The sequence below is a fragment of the Camelus bactrianus genome, chromosome 26 (genome assembly GCF_048773025.1).
Source record: "Camelus bactrianus isolate YW-2024 breed Bactrian camel chromosome 26, ASM4877302v1, whole genome shotgun sequence".
Taxonomy (NCBI): domain Eukaryota; kingdom Metazoa; phylum Chordata; class Mammalia; order Artiodactyla; family Camelidae; genus Camelus; species Camelus bactrianus.
Window position 1 is genome coordinate 22,811,044 of NC_133564.1, and position 20,907 is coordinate 22,831,950.

The 20,907-nt window shown below is 41.4% G+C and overlaps 1 protein-coding gene and 1 long non-coding RNA gene across 12 annotated transcripts in view; one reads left to right on the forward strand and one right to left on the reverse strand.

Moving 5' to 3' along the window:
• LOC123616382 (uncharacterized) overlaps positions 1-20,907 on the forward strand; it is a 166,446-nt gene that overhangs the window by 6,943 nt on the left and 138,596 nt on the right. The gene's annotated exons all lie outside the window — the stretch shown is intronic.
• TRMT9B (tRNA methyltransferase 9B (putative)) overlaps positions 9,281-20,907 on the reverse strand; it is a 50,875-nt gene continuing 39,248 nt past the window's right edge. For all 10 annotated transcript variants that reach the window (XM_074353580.1, XM_074353581.1, XM_074353579.1 and 7 more), the window contains one exon: positions 9,281-16,151. In XM_074353580.1, the coding sequence (XP_074209681.1) occupies positions 15,136-16,151 (1,016 nt within the window). In that variant the 3' untranslated portion in view covers positions 9,281-15,135. The remainder of the gene's footprint in view (positions 16,152-20,907) is intronic.

The following is a 20,907-nucleotide window of genomic DNA, read 5'->3' on the forward strand; positions in this document are numbered from 1 at the left end:
GTCCTCATATGCATGAGGTCAGACAGGAAACAGAAATAGATCTGTGTGTTATCAGAACTGAGCTAAAATATTTGCCTTTTTCCTCTTGTGGAATATCACCTAAAAGAGACACTCATTGTGTTTGATGTATGGATTCAGAGCCAAGAAGTTCCTGTGGTGTTTAGGGTCTCCTGTGGATTGGTTTGAAACTTGGGGTTGAACCAAGCAAAGGGACTCAATATCTTGGATGCTGTCTCTGAGTAGGGGAAGATATACAGAGATGGGAAAAGGAGAAAATGAGAGGATAGCTGGTCCACTCCACAAACTAATTGAATGTTATGGACGAGGCACTGCTCTAGGGTCTTCACAGGTAAAGAAGATGAGGTTCCTCCCATCCAGGCGATTATCACCTGCCTTGAAAAACATAAAGCACTACAGAAGTGTTCTTTCCTATGATGTTGTGAACAGTGTCCATGAGGACTGGTGTTCTCTGGGAAGCCATCTGAATGCTTCGTTCTTTGGTCATGCAGAGCCAAAGAAAAGTAACCAAAAATGTGAAATCTCAGCTTTTTAAAATTTAACATTATCAGTGCTTACTATCTTCCATGGAGGCCTTGGGTGGAAGGTTACAAAACAGGATAAATTTTCACCTAAAAATAAATGAGTGGGTGCTACATAATGGAAATTCTACCTGGGTTAGAATTTCAGCTCCTTTTGTTTCTCTTCTCCGTGAGCTTAATTATACTGAAACAATTAAATGAAAAAGTTGAAGGAAAATATTTGAACAGTTAGAATTTGTGCAGAAAAGCATGACTTTCATTTTATTCACTTGATTTTGACTTTAAGCAAGAACACGTTTTTGATCAGATCTTTGAGCAGTCTCTCTCAGACACACCATGGGCTACTGGTTCAGCCAGGGGTGATGGGAGCTGCCGTCCTCCCTCTAAGGGCTGAGGTAGCCCTCCTTTCAGATACAAAGAACCACACCTTCTCTCTTCCTCCCATCCCTGCTGTTCAGGAAGTGTTCCAGTTCTACCCCAGCCATTTCCACCCAGGAATTACCCTTAGTCACAGTCGGTGCACAGATGTGACACCTATCGTTTTGGGGCCATCTCACACAGCTTCATCTGTCTCTCTCCATCACATCTGTCTTTTTTTTTTTTTTTTTTATGGTTATCACGGGACTTGGAAAGTCTCTTTCATGTTCATTTATTTGCAAGTTTATTGTCACTTCTTGTCCCTCTAAAATAGAAGGCTAATGAGAGCAAGGACTTTGCTTGTCTTCTTGATGACTGTGTTTTTCTCATTTAGAACAGTGTTTGGCGTGTCATAGGTACGCAGTCATTGTGGTGGTGGTTGTTGAAAGTAGAGTGTAGTCGATTGTAAACGAGAGAACTCGGGCAAACAGGACGTTCTCCTGAGTGCCGCTAGAGGGCGACTTAGAGTAGCTGAGGGGAGCGGTGGGGCTGGAGAGCCGAGGGAAGAGGAGCATCAGGGTGTAGGGAGGGGCTAGAGCAGAGGTTCTCAGAGTGTGGTCCGCGGAGCTCCGGGGGTGGGAGTGTCTCTGAGACCCTTTAGGGGAGTCTGTAAGATCAAAGCTATTTTCATAACAGCATTAAGATGTTGACTTTTCACTGTGGTGACATTTCCACTGATGGCACAGAAGCAAGAGAGGCTGTGGCGTGACCCAAGGCAGCAGCAAGCCCTCCCACACTCTCACAGCAAAACAGGTTCCGCTTTCACTGAAGACCGCCCGGGACCGATCAGCGAAAGCTGTTCATCTTGTGAAACCTCGACCGACAGCACGTGTCTGTTTCGTGTTCTGTGCAGTGAAAGGGGAAATACACGTGGAGCATTTCTGCTGATCAGTGAAATGTGTCCGTTTTCTTGAGGAAGGACCCTTGGCAATTGAATCATGAGCTAAATTATCTTCTGCGGGGGGTCATGGAACAACGTTTCTACTTTAGAGGATGAAAGACAAACTATTGTTATTTAGATGTGGGCATTTCACAGATATTTTGCTAAAAAGGAATAAAGTCAAGTAAAACAACTGATACTGTCAGTTGCCAGTGATAGATTTTAACTTTCAAGAGAATATTGGAATTACCGATAACCTGTGTCTATCACAGGAAGCTCGACATCTTCTTTACGGAGACTATTCTTATGAGATTGGTGGTGATATATTATTAACAATGCGATTTTTGATGTTGGGTAATAAAATATGTCAGCATTTGGAATGATCTCTATAACTCAGTGAATCGGTATTTTCCAAATGCTACCGATGCAAGGGAAAATGATCTGTTTAAAGAGCAAAATAGACCAATAGATTTCATATAAGAGAGTTTAAAAAGTCCATTGACAAGGTTGCAGATTCCACACTGAAAATTAGCTTCAAAGAAATGAGTATTTACTGAGTTTGGCTGTAGTATCAAAGAGTATGTATAATTATCTTTAAAAAACATTAAATTACTCCTCCCACATACGAGGGCTGATTTTTCTTCATAAAGTTCAGCTAAGACAAGATATTACAACAGATTGAATATAGAAGCAGAACAGGTATGAGAATCCAGCTCTTTTCTCCTACGCCAGACATGACAGATTTGTAAATGACATCACTCTTCTCACTAAACTTTTTTTGTTTGGGAAGATCGTTATTTGTCATAATTTATGTCAACATGTGATGCATTATGTTTACTTTTAAGTAAATATTTAAAAAAATTTCTTAGTATTAATGTCTAATATGGTAAATACTGATAACTCATGTTGAAAAAAGAAAAAACCTGCTCAGAATCCTCTTTTAAGAGTGTAAATGGGGAAAAAACCCAAAAAGGGTGTAAGTGGCTTCTGAGACCAAAGTGTTTGGAGAACCTCTGGCCTAGAGCCTCTGGCTTAAAAGAACTCAGCATTGGCTCCAAAGAAAATAAAACATTTTCTTCTTACTTTTCTCTTTAGTTGAGGCCAAATCCACACCCAGGAATTGAATTATAAAATTATATTAAGGGGAGGTGGCTAACATTTACAGATGCTCCTTTGCACTGTAGGACATCTGCTTTTGCTTATTCCTCAGACCTATCCTATGAGGTAGTAGTTATTCAGTCCCCTTTTGATAGAAGAAGAAAGAGCCTCAGAAGAGTTAGTTGCCCTGCCAAAGATCACACAGTTCCTGTCTGCCCCGCACTCCATCAGATCACAGAACACCTGATAACTATCAGAAATGTTTAGGTCCAAAATACTTTCACTTGAAATGTAAGTATAATTGAGGTAAAATACAGTTTTGATGTATTTGAATGATCCCAACCACTGCCTCACCACGTCACCACCCCATGCTAGCGAAGACTAGTGTCACAGAATAGTTAACCAAATTTCCTGCAAAATCCTTTCAATTAGCTGGGCCTCTCTTTAAAGTTCTTGGAATAATTCTTCTTCCTAAGGAAAATGGTTGTGTGTGTGTGTGGTATTTTTCTTTCCTTCTGTTTGTGTTCTGGCATTCTTTTGTGAGTATGGAACTGATTACTAACCAGAGTCAAACAGCTGAGTCAGGCTCCCTGTGAGACCATGAACAGTGCGGATTTCCAGCCTTTGGTTTGATGTCTTATCAGTGGCAGATGTACCCACTGTGGACAGTTCACATGGCTTCCTTCAGTTTCCTGAATTGTCTGAGCGGGGGACGTGTGTGCACAGGGCACGTGGAGACAGAAGAGAAGACAGAAGACAGAATCTACGTGGATTCCCTTGGATTTTGTGAAAGGTTTTCAAGTAGGCATGAAGAGGGCCATGTGTTTTGGTAGAAAGATGCCGGGTAGCCCAGTGCTTGCCTTCCACAAACTATCTGTGTAGTTTTGAGCAAATTACTTAGTTCTCAGGCCTGATTGTGCCTCCTGGTAAGACTTCCTTCCAGCTCTGAAATTTTACAACTCTGAGTTCTACTCAAAGCCTCACTTTTCAGCTGGCCTCACTTTGTTGCTCTGAAACATGGGTTTTTCTTTCTGATTTTACGTTACATGTGCTCTTCGTCCTCTTCAGTTTCCCTTTATTATCCCGACATTAAGTCCCCTTTAAGTTCTTCCCAAATGGTTTTCCTTCACCAGCTCTTATCATTCAGCTCTCGCTGTCTCTAAAATCGTATTACTGATGGTTGATTTTTTTTCTTAGAAAGAAGCCCCTGAGCGGGTTCACTTCCTGTTCAGTTCAGGGAAGGCGGGTGTTGGTGGTGGGGGGTGTTGTCTAGGGCTTGGAGACGATGTTCTGTCAGGATCCACCCTCAGCCTACAGATGATGCTGGGCTGGCGGCCGCTTCTCCAGCTGTGCTCTATTTTTATTACATTTAATTAGATTTAAGTATGCAGGATAATAGCAAATTTAATTCATCTGCTTTCATGGCCCAGTATGAACATTTAAAATGGAACCAGGACGTTAAATTTCTCCTGTTTTCTCCGCGAGCTTGGGCTGTGCCTCCCTCTGCCTGCTTCCCCAGGTCCTCCCCGAGCGCGTGTAGCGCCACCTGGTGGTGGGACGGGCTGACGCTTTGCCGCCTGATTTCCTATCATGCTTGCTTCAGAAAACCTGTGGGCTGAGAAACACAGGCAAACAGGGACGTAAATGAAATACTGGCCACATTTGCAGCAGGTCTGTCGGTGTACCAAAAGTTCAAATGTATGTTATTAACCAGGAAAATGTGTAAGTGACAGAATCTCTGGGACCTTGTAAAGTGAGGATTTATGAGTTTCTTCACTTTAGGTGAGTCATGTTCAGTTTTGAACTTTCCACTGAGCTTTTTGTGTTCTTAGTGTGAGATCCTAATGTCGGAGGTTGGTAATTTACGCTCCCGTGAAAAACATGTGCAAGTTGCTTGGTTTTTCTCAGCCTCAGTTTCTCTTTTTCCCCATCTGTAAAAGACCATTTCTAAAATCCTTCCAACCTTTTAAAAAATTTCAATCAACCACAGACACTGCAAGTCTGTGATTTACTCTAGTGATTGTACCTACTTCGGATCCATGATTTTTTCCATCATCTGAGAGTTTAATGTTAACAGGAGGTGTAGAAAGAATACCAATAGCTGTCATTGATTGGGTACTGCTCCATCTCCAGTGTTGTTTTAGGAACTTTACACACGTTTGCCTTTTTATTTCATCTTTAAAAAGTTCTCACTGACAAAACTCTGAAAGATAAATATTATTAGGCCCACTTTACAGACAAGAAATCTAGTCTAAGACTGCCACATCTTGCCGTCCTTGTTCACAAACTGGTAAAGAAGATAAAGTGAGAAATATGCTATTGTCATTATAATTCATGATAGCACCATTTGCCGGGTTCCAACAATACCAAGTATATTTAAGCAACATCAGAGGATATATTTATCTTTCATGTACTCATAAAGCTGCTGTCGCCAGGCAGTTGTTAGAAAAACAGTAAAAAACAAAACCCCAAAACCCAGTGTTTCCAGGGATTCAGAGGGGCACTCACACTTTTAAGTGCTTAACGTGGTGCCCAGACCTCTTCCCCGTGTGCTGAGCAGGGAGGAGAGGTAGAGACAGATGTTCAAGAGTAACCGTGGTGTCCCAGCTGCTGACGCGGGAATGGCAGGTGGCCTGTCAGCACCATTGCAGGAACAGCTCTGGGCTGCCCTAGGCGTGGCACCATAACGGCATCCCCTTTGTTTTTGTTGGTTGGTTTGCTTGGATCTTCCTTTTGACAGCTGAGCAACCTTTCCCAAAGTGTGCTCTGTGGGGTGGTGTTAATACATTTAACATGGAAGGCAAAGCTTCCAGGTCAAATAGTATGGGGACAACTGGGCTGAATAACTTTAAGTGGGTTTCTGGGCTCTAGTGTAGGACGGCTTGAGACGTTTTGTATGTCAATGTGTACTTCTATTTCATTTATAAATTAAATAACCCTCAATAGTTGAGGATAAGACAGGAAGTGGAACTCTCCCTCCTATGCTGGGAACCTGGCCCCTGTTGGTCTGTGTGTGTACATTTCCAAAACTGTCCTCATGGCCTCAGCTTGCTCATGTAGGAGGGCACAGTAATGCTGATGAGGGATGAAAATGTCCTCTGGCTGTCACCTGGCAACCTGGTCTGCACTCCCACAGCGCAACCACGAGCCCAGGATCTGCTGCGCCCTGGAGGTGGGGTTGCACCATCCAGGTTTCCTGGTCCTCCCAGCATCTTGCCTTTAGGTGACCCACCTGGGTCCTGTTGGCATTGGGGTTTTTTATTTTACCAACGGTTTCAATTAATAATCAGCTCCACACTGACCTGATGCCCAGACGGACTGTCCTATATCATAGAAATTAGTCACGAGTTAGTTTATTTTAGGGTGTAAACTGTATTCTTCAGAAGTCTATTAAGAATTCCTAGTCTGCCAAACATTTTCTGGGAAATCCTAGATCCTGACTCATGGAATCTTACCACTTTAGTAATCACATCTTCCCTATGTGCTGGGCGCTTTACATATATTAATTTGACTACCCTCCCTCCCCCACCAGCAACCCTATAAAAGTAGGTGCATGTAACATCTGTGATTTATAGAAGAGAAATTGGACCAAAGATTGGTTAAGCACCTTTCACCCTTAGACCATAACGTGCGGAATCTCTCGGCACTTCCTGCTGTTTCCCCTCATTGGCCTTTGATACCCTCTGCTTCTTGGAATGTCAGCTGATCCTGACACAGCCTTCTGGAGCACTCACTGACCCCTGACACTTCCCTCCTTCCCCAGCTCTCCCCTCCCCTTCCTGCCCTCAGCCCACAGCCCTGAGTGTGACATAGTTGGAACAGCTTCTGTGTCAGACTCTAGATGAAGTTCCTGTATTAAGACATAAACTGAAAGAAACAAAAAGCAAACTTTTATGTACACTCTTGACCTCAATTATGGGAAAAGTGCCTAGAAAAGGAAGCTGGAAGAAAAGATGGTGATGAGATTGTGTTAGAGTTGCAGGGTAATGGATGATTTTTTCCCCTTTGTGTTAGTTTTCTGAAATATGCTTATGTAAGACATTAAATGGGAGAGCTTTATAAAGAAACTTTTAAATTTCTTTCCAAAAACTGAAAGACATCTATCAGTTCAAATAGTTAGCATACAATATCATGAAATCATAAGTAACCTTTACAATAGCTACCTTTTATCAGTTGATTAATAATTGCTGCTTACCTCACATATATCATTTGAATCCCCATAAAAAGTCACCAGAGAAGCTACTATGATGCTCTGTTTTGGACTTGAGGAAACCAAGGAATAGCAGCTTGCTCTGACAGCCTCTTGTCTCTGCACAGATTTGTCTGAATTGCTACCTACTTACTAACTTGTTCGTTACCAGGTGTTTGAAAGTCACTGTCAACAGCGTCAGTTGGTTCTGGAAAGACCTTTAGACGGTGCTGGGAGAGTGCTGTCGCCACAGCTGACAGAGGCTTTTATTCTCCAGAAGAGGGCGACCTAGTTCCACCCTGACCGCGCAGTCCTCTCCATCACAGCCCCTCTGCTGGGCTCTCTGTTCACAGCCTCCCAGGCAGCCAGGTGGGAATGTGGGAGCCGTTTCCTCCTTTTCTTCTCCCTGGCTCTCCAGTCAGATTCTGGCTTATTCTGTCTTAGCTCTGCACGTGTCTTGTTTTCATTTCCAAACCTGCTGTCCCACCTCTTCACCATGACTCCTCCAAACCTCAGTCTCCTCCCCACCACACCTTCGACCCCTCTGCTCCAGAGTAATCTTCCAAAGCATCTGCCCAGAAGTTGTCCAAGGCTGTCTAGCAGTAGAGGTTGAAGTCTCAACTTCTAGCGTGGCATTCAAGGCCATGAGAATCAAAACTGCAGCCTGCTTCTGCTGTTTTCTCTGCCTTTTTCTCCCTCTGGCAAAAGCCACCTCCCCATGGAGCAGGTAGAACCAGGGGGTTGTACAGACACATCCACGTGCAAAGCTGAGGACCCCTGCTCTGTGGCACATGACTGTGGCAGGCAGCCTGACCTCCTGGGCCTCGGTTCCCACATCTACAAATGGGGCTCAGTCACACCTGCCCCTCAGGTCAGTGTGACAGTTAATGAAACTGGAAACATGAACGTTCTCAGCACAAAGTGGCCACATGATAAATGGCACCATCACTGTTACTGTCATTGCCGTCAGTTTACTCTGAGCTTTTCTTTCTCTTCGCCATTGTCCAAATTCCCTGCCCTCCTCACCGGTCAGCATGCCACCCTCTAAGGTCCAGCCTTGTGTCACCTTGTTTATGATAACCCTCTTCTCCCCCCAGGGCTGCCTGGTTCTCTGTAACTTCCTCTGAGCACCCCTCGTGCCCCGAGCCCTGCAACAATGAATGACTGTCCCATCCTGGGCACCCCTGATGGGGCCAGCGCTCCGCCAGGCATTGTCAGGTTCGGGTGAAAGGGGTGGACGGGGTTCCTGCCCTCGTGATGCCTGTACTCTGGTAGAGAAAAGATGTGCTAAGGAAATAAGTGTGTGTGACGAATTTCAAAAGGAAGGCTACACGGCTCTGGGAACATAGAGAAGGAATGTGACTTAGCATCTGGTCTGGGTTAGGGTGGGCCGACCTAACTCTAACGGTTAGATAAGTGGTCACTGGTGGTTTTCATTTTACCTGTTGATTAGTGAACTCCAAGGACCAAACCCACATCATCAGTTTTCGTCAGCGCACCGATGCTCAGGGATGTGCCATAGCTCAGGCTGCGTCCGTCGCAGGGGAGGGTTGGGGTGGGAGGCAGTCAGGGCTGCACGTGCCAGAGCACCATCCGCTGCTGGGACGCGGTCCCGCTGAGCGTGTGCGGGAGCCACAGCAGGGCCGGGCTCCGTCCCTCTTACTTCACACCCCCCGCTGCCCCGTCCCCAGCCCTGACAGTGGGCGGGCACCGTGCAGATGGAGCAGGTCAGGAAGGAGAACAAGAGTGCTTGTGTTCCAAGGACATAGAGAATGATGCTCTTTCAATATTAGCACTGTATTTTCACACACACCCGCCTTCAGATAGTCATTACACTATTAACAGTATTAACAGTTTTTTCATCTTAAAATACATCTTTTGTTCTACTTAATAATATCCCTTTATTAACCCATTAAAGACAACTCTGTTATTAAATGGTTAGTTTGGTTTCCTTTAGACAAAGATAACAGACCCCAAATACGAATTTGCCCGGTTTTCCTGAGTCTCAGGGGAGGTGGCTCTCTGAAAGGAAAGGGGGTAATTCCTGTCCTGTCACACCCAGAATGGAGATGAAAGTCAGGATTGTGTTCGTCTAGCAACATTAAAAAAAATACACTTAAACATGACTTAAACTATCTTATACAATTCATACACATACAAATTTTTAATATGTGTATTTTTAATACTTTTTTTAATAATACTTATTACAAAAAGATCCTAAACTTTATTGGTTAATGCAAATAAAATATCTACAAGTAAGTACAACAGTCAAGATATTTTACATCAACTTGTGCTTTTAAAACTATTTCTAGCTTCTTCTGAGAAAAGCTAAAGTAACTGTGTATTGGAGAAGAAGAGGATTTTTGCACTTTTGATACAAATACACACCCGAGGAGGCACAATAACATATGACAGTTCTCTTCAGATTGCCCCGAAACAAAAGAATCTATTCAATGAAATACATTTCCACTGTAATTGCTAATTTAATGTTTTCACAAGTGCATAAGAAAGTCACTAGTGACGGCAAACACTTAGACGTTTAGGAATATATATACATATTTACATAATATATATTTAAGAGAACACCTATGGAAAATGGGACAGCTTTTACACACATATTCAGAGCATCTCAGAAATCCCACTGGGCCCACATTAGTGAGCCTTAAGTATTGCTAGGGTTCTTTGTAATTAAATAAGAGTAGAAAGGCAAACCTTTACTCATGGTGTCCCTCTACATATGTTAATAGAAAATCTAATGGAAGTGGTATGATTAGCTCATTAGAGAAATGCCTGTCATTCAGCCAGATTCCCTGCTGGGTGAGCATAAATAAAAATGTAAATTTTTCATGTAATTCAGCATTCAGTTACACTGGCTACAGGTGAACCACAGTGACCCTCTGTCTTTTCTATACAGAGGTAATACCTAGAGAAAAATAAATCTGTTCCAGGTGGAGATAATATATTGTTACATGTGAACTAATTAATAATTAATTGGGTTGGGATAAATTTTTCTTCCCCCAGCCCTGGTTGAAGAAGAGACAAAACATATATTGATTTGCCAGGCCAGAGATCCAGTTTCACAGTCAGCTCTCCGCAGTGTTCCATCCGATTGGTCATACAGATTATATTACAGCTCTCTTCCCACCCAGACAGAGTGATGACAAGTGCATAGTCCATTGGGAAATACCTGCATCTGGAGGGGGACAGGATGTGGGTTATAACTGAAATGACTCACATTCCTGCCGGGGCATCACATCCTGCGGGGCGCATGTTATGAATAAAAAATAGGACAATTCACAGTTGGTATTTTCTGTTTGATTAGCTCTCTCAGGTTTCCATGTTTGCATTCCCCACGCCATGTCAGATGCTTTCTATTTGCGTTATAACTCCAATCCTTGGTTGATGAGAGTCTTTCTGTAATATTCCCACTCCAGTTTTGTAGATGACTGAGGTTGCAAATATGGAGTCTGTAATATCAAACCACTAATCATAATTTTGAGTCAAGATTGGGATGAGAGGAGTTGAGCATTTTGACTGGAGGTCTGCTGACGTTTCATTTCTGTAATTTCTTTCCACCCCCATGGTCTTTCCATCTTTTGGATGGGTGTGTGATAACACTTATCTCATGTGCACTTTGAATTGACAAAATGAAGCCTATTTTCATGCATTTTTCTTTAGAAAAGGATTACAGTTGATATTGAAATCTTAAGTTTACATCCAAGGGATGTGATCATTACTTGTAATTATGTAATTCCTAATGAAAGTGTTGTTTAAAACAGCAAATTGCAGAACAGTTGCAAGGGATGAGGCTGAAAAATACTTGAGAGAATTTCTGAAGGGAGGGATGCATGCCGTCCTAAGGACTCTGCATTTTATTCTCTCAGATGCATTGTTTGCTGAAATGTGTTCCACAGAATGCTTGTGCTAGAGAATGTTAATATGTCGAGGGCAAGCTCAGTGAAATCAAATTACAGTTTACTTTAGGGGAAGCCTCAACTATGCTAATATGCATTGTGGTTCTCTGCGAGGGGTTTTTGTAAATTACTTTTTTCAAACTAAACAATATAATGCGGTGGTCAGTGCATAAAGAATATGAAAACTGCCAGTTTGGCACTTTCAGCTCAGTTAATTCTAATATTGTGCATATACTTAACACACCTGACACTCATGCCTTACAGCCTGTGTTTCTGGCACATAGCAGGGTTCAGTAAACAAACCAAAGGAATGAAATATCTGAATAGGCCTCTATTTTCCTACCTTCAAAATGGGAAAATAGTAATACAACTTTTAGAGGATATATGAGTTGGAGAAAAGTGATCATGGAGTATTTTGTGGCTATTTTTTCTAAAATTAAAATCAAATGGAAATGGACTTAACAAATGAAAAAATATAAAAGATGGGGGAAATATGTTAGGGATTCCTGTCCAGTTATTGTCTAACTGTGAAATCTTTGCTTAATCTTACTAAAGTTTATTTGTAAAGGGGATAGTCACACCTGCCGTGAAAGGCTCTTGTAATCTGCCAGCACCATGAGTGGTTGTCTGGGTCAGAGCACAGGATGGGGGTCAGACTGTCTGGGTTTGAATCTCAGCCCTACCCTTACGAAATGTGTGATTCTTACTGTGTATGTGACATTGGGCAATTTAATTGATTGCTCTCTGCTTCAGTTTTCCTCATCTGCAAAATGGGAACAATAAGTATACTCCGCCATGGGGAGGACTACAGATAGAACACTGTGTGTTATAGTAAGAAAACGTAGCTTCTCTCATTAGGGTTATTTCAGATTTCCTACACAATAGGATATAAATGCTCAGGCTTGCTCTAACTTGTCCTTTCTAGACTGCAGCTGCCAGCCAGTGGTTACACCCCCCTCTCCCTCTCCCTCCCAGACTAAGTGCTCACTGCTCATTTTTAAGGAGCACTGTCCCCCACTAAGATCAACAACTAGTGCGTTAGACCCTCTGTCCTCCTCCAAACCCATTTATTTTTACTTTAAAAAATCCATCAGTGCTTATTCTTTTTGTGACCATTAATATACAAGTACATTACTATTCTTAGCTGATTTATATTTGGGTTATTTTCTCTCTGGATTACTGCCAGCTTTTGCCTGTTCAGTTGATGGTCAGTGAAAACCCAGAGGAAGTCTTGACATCTCGAATTTGGAAGGACACAGAAAGGCAAACAAGAAACAGGAATCACACATGATCCTGTGTAGGGATGTGAGAAAGGAGGATCAAACCAAATTGATAGCCCAAGACATGTGTTAGATGATTTTAGGTCCTGGGACATGATCGAGTCATTTCATCACCTTAGTGACAATTTAAAAATTAACTTAAATAGGCCATTTGCCTGGTTCTCACTCTAATGTTATTTTGATTGCATCCTTTGTCCACGTTAATGCCCTTTTCCCCAAATCATTTGACTGTTTATATGAAATTCCTCAAGTAGGCCAATGAGGCTTTAATAAGACAGCAAGGGTTTTTTAAGGACCTTCTAATAATACCGCCACACGCTCCCCTCCACTTCAGATAGTGGGACTCCGCTGTGATGCTGGCAAGTAAAGGAGAAGGATCCGAAAAGACACTCTTTGATCCAGTATTAATAATAGATCGACATTTTCAAATTGCCTACTTTAGATAGGTCAGTGAAATCTATCATCAAACTAATTAAGGCAGACTGAACACACAAATAATCTGTGTACGCTTAAACTCACTTATGATTTGTATTTCCTTTTGAGGACAGTCCTAAGATGAGCAAGAGTTTTAAATGATCAAGATATTTATGTTATTTGGCTCTTGAATGACATATATATACACATATATGTATATATATATCATGTATATGTGATCTATATACACACACATACATATGGGTGTATATCTCCAAAGGCAAAAGTTCGAGTTAACAGTGTTTTTCACCTGAATATACTGAAGAGAGATTATCAACCACAAAGCCAAATATTTGCATACAAAATAATGTCTGGATGAATGGAATTCTTGTGCTTGGCAGATGAAGAGTGAAAGATTGCTATTATTACTGTTTTTTTATTTTCAGCTCTGTCAAAATTGTGTGAAAACATTCCTCTCTCAAGAACCATTCTTGAGAGTCATTTTATACAAAGTGGGGTGTGTGTGTGTGTGTGTGTGTGTGTGTGTGTGTGTGTGCGTGCATGTGCGCGCATATGTGTAGGAGGTTACTCACAAAGGTTTGCTCAAAGCTTTTCTGGTGCAGTCTCATAAAATGAGTTTCGAGTAAGTGGTAGACTCCCACCAGAGAGAGATGACTTCAAACAGATTTCTAGCAGCAAGACTGGGATTAAAGATACTTGTGACAGCAGGCTTCAAGGGGAGGAAAAACCCACAAATCATAAAAAGGTCATCAAGCCTTATTTGTAAGAACATCTCTAACTCTGAGAATCTTTTCTTTCCACCAAAAACCCACTTATATTCATGGTTTAATGCTCTCATTTAGGAAATTGGAGACATTAAATTTTAATTTATATTCCACTTTTATGTCACTTTGTTTTCATTAATGAAAACTGTGTGCAGAACAATACAAAACATATATTTCATTCCCACCATACATCATCATCAACCAAAAAGGGGATGATGCAATCTTACTTTGAAGCCAAGAGAGTAATAAACATCATTACTTTTCAGATACACATTAAAAATAATTCTTTAAGTGTCTGTGAAAGTAGCATCATTATTTTAGAGCGTAATTAACTGGAAGGAAAAAGGAGCCCACACAAATGAAATCTTTTGCTATTTTAGTAATTTTAGTGGAAAACAAAACAAGAATTGGGTTTCCTCCAGGATTACGGTGGTCCATACCGTAAAAAGGCTTTTGTCAAATGTTGATTCTGTCTGAAACTGTGTTCCTGGGTCATCTTGTTTCTGCTTCTTCTAATTATGTCTGTGTCTCAAGGTCCCTGACATGGATTTAAACAGACCCACGATGAAACATAAACAGATATGGTGACCAGACAACGCCAATCTATATTTTGGTCGGTAAAGTGGCAGAAATTGAACCTTTAATTAATAGGACTTGATTCTGCCTAAATCCCTAACGTAACTATTAAAATGCAGTCACTTTCAAAAAGATCAATGCCCAGATACTATTTTTTAAACTCCAACAACTGATCCTCCACCCAGGCCAAGTGTCTTGCACCTTACCAGTCCATTTGTTTTGAGAGCCAAAATAAAACAGTGCTTCAGCCAGAACCTCATGTCCTAAATATCCCTTCAGTTCATAGGAAAAGCATCCTTCCAGATGAAAACTCATTAGTCAGTCTTGGTCTTGTCATAACTGGACATTCCTGCTTCTAATAAGGTTGGGAAAACGCCACCTGGGTAACTTGCAGTAACTTCTGGTAGCGACATACTCCACTGTCTATGTGCTGACAGTGCGTTTCAAACCCTGAGCCATATCCGTAACATTGTTATGTACTTATCTTGAAGCAAGTTTGCTTATCATTTAGAAAAGTTCTCATAACACTTCTTGTCTCTCTCCACCGTCTCTCACCTTTCTGAGGACTTTAAGTAGAAGCGAGGCCTTGACAGTGAAATAATTTATCACATGGTTCAGTTTACATCTGTACAGTGGTACACATTTACCTGTTATCTTGCACACAGATCTAATAACCAGAGAAGCAGGAGTCACCCCCTTACTGTATAAAAATGATGTTTTTTAAAAGGTGTCCTTAAAAGCAGAATCTTTTGAAATCACTGTATAATACTGAAAAACAGTATACATGCATTCCTACAGTAATTCACACCGTGTTCTCCGATATCAACATTTAACCACAAATATCCTTTGTCAAATGCTTTAGATGCCAAGCTCTGTGCTTCCCTAAAGACTAACAAGACGGTAACATCATAGTCTCTACAGACCAAAATATAAACAGATTAAAAAAATAATGAAACTGGATGCCAACTCAGGTAACCGTATCACAGACCCAGCGAGAACATGGTTCATCTTTTGGAGGAGCTGTCTGAAGTGACCCGGCTCAATCACCACTTTGCTTTTTTCTCTGCGATGACACACCAGTTGCCGTGATCGTTCCCGGAGCTCAGAACGTTGAGCTCTGACACACTCTCCTCCAGCAGGCCGCAGAGCTCGCCTTCTCGAAACACATGGTAATAGCGCATAAAGGCTTTGGCATCCAAACCACGGGGCCCTTGGTCTTTGCCAGAAACTGCATCGTCACCTGGGTGGGAATCTGTGGCACTGACTGCAGAAATCCTCCTCCATAGTTTACTAGCGAAAGGGTTACCTTCTTCTAAGTCATCTGCATCCACACTGTTCTCATCAGTGCTGGCGCTGTCCGGAAACTTCCCACCTCCTCTGTGGTCTCCGTTCAGATGCTTCCTTGGGGCTGGTGCTCTCAGCCACTCCAGACGTTTTTGAGCAGTGCCCACAAACACTTCCTCATCTAAATGTTGCTCTCCTGTTGAAAATGGCTCCGGATGATCCAAGTCTAAGCTGGAGTGGCCGGAAGGCTGGGTGGAGATCGTGTTACCGGCCCACCCTTCTGTGTTTTTCAATGATCTCACACTTTCAATTTGCTTCCTCAGAGTTGATTCATCCAAAGATCTAGAGGAAAACCAGGAGCGGAAAGATTTTCCCCAAGTGTTACAGAACCCATTTTCTTCCTCGCCTGCCTTAGAAATACTAGCACAACAGGTGCCGGCCAGAACGGGCTCGCAGTCCACGCTGTGGGACCGCTTTGAGTCCCAGGGCCCCTTTAAACACATAGAACAGCGACCCATAGAGCAGGGAGGGTGGGCGGGAGGGCTCCTCTCCGGGGGCCCACACAGCTGCTTTCTCCCGGGCTGGCTGGGTTCGGAGAGGAGCTGGGAGCACAAGGCTCTGTCCCAGGGAACAAGCACATCTTGTTTTTCAAAGTGCCGGTTCTTTTGTTCCATGGCCCAAACATAAATCATCAGCTGGCCTCCGGGAACTAAGACCCTGGCCATTTCTTTGATTGCTCTGATTCTTCTTTCTTTTGTAGAAAAATGATGTATGACTGGAAAAGAAGAAACTAGACCTCACTGTGTATGCACACACGTAAACCTACACATTTACAGACTAGTATGTTCCATGGAACAATGATGCAATTCTGACATGTAGTAAAACCTCCTTATTTCCTGCAAGGCAGGCAGATAGTGAAAATAGGCCTGGTTTTAAGAGAAACATAATTTTTAGCTTCAGCTCCTATACAGGCAGACCTCGGAGACACTGTGGGTTCCGTTCTAGACCACCGCAGTATAGCAAGTATCTCGACAAAGTGAGTCACATGGATTCTTCGGTTTCCTAGTGCATATGTTTATACTATTTCTGTGGTCTATTAAGTGCATAATAGCATTATGTCTAAAAAAATGTACATGCCTTAATTAAGATAACTTTATTGCTAAAAAATGCTAACCATCATTTAAGCCTTCAGCAAGTCCTAATCTTTTTACAATAGTAATAACAAAGATCACCACAACAGATATAATGATAATTAAAAAGTTTAAAATATTGCAAGAATTAACCAGAATGTGACACAGAGACATGAGGTGAGCAAGTGCTGTTGGCAAATGGCTCAGATAGACTTGCTCTATGCAAGGTTGCCGTAAACCTTCCGTTTGCAGAAAATGCAGTATCTGCAAAGGGCAATAAAGTGAGGTCTGCCTGTACTTATTTAGACAACAAATCTGGGGCAATTATTTAACTTCTGTGGATTTTGAGTTTCTTCGTCTGTAATAAGACACCTGGAATAAATAAGCTGTAAGGTCTTCCAGGTCTAAGATTTTATGAATTTTGTTAACCAGACAAATGACCAGTGTGAATTAATAACACTTGAAAGAGAGCCCTAAGTTAGGTAAATGTTCCCTAGTAGAATTCTATGAAATAGTTCAATGCTTTAATGAATGATTTGCACTTCTAAAGCCCCAAAAGATCAACACCACTAATCAGGCTTTATAAAGTTAATGAAGCAAATGGAAGTAGGGAAAAATGTTAAAGATAGTTTTTCTGTTTAGGTAATGCAAAGATAAGCCAGCCAAGCTCCAGCTCGAATGACTGCTTATAATTTTTATTAATTCTAATATAATATAAAATTGTTGCATATATTTAAGTAAAAGCAATTTATAGGTCATCATCTTACTTCCAATCTTTGCAAAGTTAAAGTGAGTCGAGTGGGATGGCCTGGATCTAGTCTTAGGTGTGTTATTTGGCATATTTTTATCAAACCATATGTAGAAGGTGCTAGTCCTGCAGAAAGTCTGGACACTACCACTTGGCTGTGAGTAGTGGGGGAACAGAGGGTGGAACGGCTCCTGTAACCCTCACTGCAATCCAGCGTTTGGTTAGTAGTGGTTTTAGGCAAATGAGTCTCTTCAGTTTACCTGGCACAGAGACAGAGTAAATGTCTAACATGAGATGATGACATAGAGAAAGCCGAAAGCTGTCAAAGAAACAGTATACCAGAGGCACACTTCGTGCTGTTCCCAGTCTGGGTTTGGGTCCTATCAGCAGGCACAGACCCGGGTTTCTCTTGCTCTACGGTGCAGCAGGGTCAGAAGCTGCAGGTACGAGGTTAGACTGTGTTTGAAGAACAGGACATCAGTGGATTTTGTCTTTGATCTACCGGTGACTAGCCTCCTGGTCTTTGACCAATCACTTCACTAGGTGTCAGACTGTTCCCCCAACCCCCTTCCCCAGAGAAGGGGCCCTTTGCAGTGGTCAGTTTGGAAGCTTACACTTTCAGAAGTAGTGTGTTGGTCAGTGAGCTACAAGGGGGCAGAGAAGTCAGGATGAGTAAGACTTGGGACAGTACTAAGTGTCACATCTGTGACTGCTCTGGGCTGTTAGTATCTCCCATAACTTACACCTAATTCACTGTGGAGCCTCAAAGGATGTATTTTCTAACTACAGTTGACCGTTGTCATCTGTGGATTTTGTATTTGCAAATATACCTCCTCGCTAAAATTTATTTGTAACTTCAGAACTCAGTACTCTCGGTGTTTTCGTGGTTGATCGTTGACGTGAACAAGCAGCCAGAAAGTTGAGCCTCCCGAGGCACCCGTTCCCGGCTGGGGTAGAAAGAACAAGGAGGCCTCCACCATCTTGTTTCAGCTCCGGTACTGTCATCTGGTGGCCTCTTCAGTCTATGATCTGTTTCGTGCTGCGTGTTTTGCATTTTTGTGCTTTTTGTTGGTGATTTCGGTGTTTAAAATGGCCTTTGAGTATACGGTTGAAGTGCTGTCTAGGGTTCTTAAGTATAAGGCTGTGATGTGGCTTATCTAGAAAATCCGTGCATTAGGTCAGGTGTTAACGATGCTGCTGGCATGAGTTCAACATTAAATAAGTTGTCTTTAAACAGAAACACACATAAAACAAGTTTATATATTGATTAGTTGACCAAAAAATATGACCAGAGACTCACAGGAACCTAATCCTGTATTTCTCCTGGGAGCAATGGATTAATATTTGTTAACTCGGTGTTCACAGGGATGTTACAGATCATAACTACTGTGAATAATAAGAATTGACTGTATTCTTTTTTTTTTTGGCCATTAAAGGAAAAAAACCCATTATTTTAATATAATAATCTCATTTCAGCATCTTCATAAGTCTTTGACATTTCAGGATTCTGGGCTTCAAAAGAAATTTTGTTTTCAAGGAAGAATGTCTGTATTTTTTCATTTCTTAAACATTTGTTATGTGATCATCCATTTTAATAGTATAATTCCATTCAGGAAATATCTGAATCTTTTATACTATGTTTTATATTTATATTTAACCTATAATACTGAGACATCTTTAAGTCAAATGTTTTTTAAAAAGAAAAAGGATACAAATGAAGTTTTCATTACATATAAAGTGTATTATACATGCACACGCATGTATAATGTCCTGATAATAAACGTTGTGAATGTAACCCAAAATGGGACCTAAAGATATTTTTATAAAAATTCAATGTCAGGAAACAATGCTGAATTTTTAAAGGATAAAATCCCCTTTTGTTTAAAAATCATAATCACAATATAAAGACAAAAGTAGTCTCAATATACGTGTCCTGTAGGAGAGGTTGTTGAATTGAACAAATGGGTGGGTGGAATTCAATGACTGGATTCCAGAATCAAATGAAAAGTTACACAAGATCATCTTTAAAGTCCTGTTATATCTTGATATTTTATTATGTATTGCTATTTAAGTTTTTGTGTGTTTTTTTCATCTAACTGTAGCATTCAGAATCCATGGGTTTAGCAGAAAACAGTTTTTCAACCTCAGCACTGTTGGCATTTTGGGCTGGAGAATTCTTTATCATAGGTAGCAGGCACCAGCTAGACAGTAGCACATACACACTCCCAGCTGTGACAACCAAAACTGTCTCCAAACGTTGACAAATGTCCCCTGGGGGGAGGGGCAACATAACCTGAAGTTGACAACCACTGTCATGAATAGTTGATTGACACTATTTCAGTATATTGCCAAATTTTTAGAAAATCTTTGTCATACTATCCCAAAAGTAAGTAGAAAGTGTTTCTTTTTGTAATCTGAGGGTAAAACATAAGGAATATATAATTAGGTAGGAGGCTTACCCTCTCATGTTATTATTAAGAGACATGGAAAAATATGTGTTTATATATTTAAAAATATATTTCTTCATGTTGAGATAAGCAAGAAATGCCAACACAGATTGTAAATAGAGAAGTAAACATAGATGGGCTTAGGAGAAATTCCTCATAACATAGTCCTAAATGTAAATCTAACTGGACAGTCAGCACCCCACATTACTGATAGTTACAGTTCATAAAAACACATGCTGGGTTTCCACCCAAGGAAGCAGTTTTAATTGGAAGATGGCGACCAGGTGTGCTCCATTTCCTCTGCAGATATGAGACTTGAACTAAAGAAAAAAAAGACTTCACCATGTACATGTGGAGCATTTCCCGAAAGTAGGAAAGTTGGTTGGGTCCTCCCATGCCCTCAACAGTGTTTCAACAGCATAGCAGTTTGTAGGTAGTAGTGTAGATCCCACAACTGATATAAACAGAAGAGAGCAAAAAATACACTTCTCTGACCTCCCTCCGATTTCTCGTTCTTTGGGTGTCGTGACCAATCCAAAGACTTTCTTCCTATTAAAGGTTCAGAGCACTGTCTAGTGTTGTTTGGTTCAACAAGAATCTCTCCTCTTAATGCTTACGACTAAAACGGACATAACAGTTTCAAATGCAAAGAAGTAGGGCTGTCGTAGAGCAGGTTTCCAAGGCAACCATCTCCTGCCAGTCCTAACCAGTTCTAAGGTTATGGCATCCAGACCTGCAGCCCCTCACTATGCAGATACAGTCCACATTTAATGCTGAATACATCAGTTTCTCATCTGTTTCACTAGAGAGCAAACAGTCTTATTCAGTATTTTTATCTAGCAGTCAGTTTCATATAGGTTCACCTTGCTTTGATATTGTATTCAAATACAGTAATTTTTTAAAAGTGTGTTGGAGGAAATAATTTCCTTTGCAAAAGATTTTTTTGCTTTGGGAAAGAATTTGCCATAAGATTCCCTTACGTAGCAAGTTCCCCCAACATAAACATACTAGGTTTCAGAAATACATGTACTGAGTAAAATGAGCCTTATCTGTGTATGTTTCATGCACAGATTTTTACTGTTTCTTTTGACTCTTGGCATGTGTATTTGATGGGCACACTTGTTGGAAGAATATGAGGAACATATTCCCTAGATTTCTGAACAGTCTCTGGCAGCAAGAGAGCACAGTGGTCCTGTACAAACACTG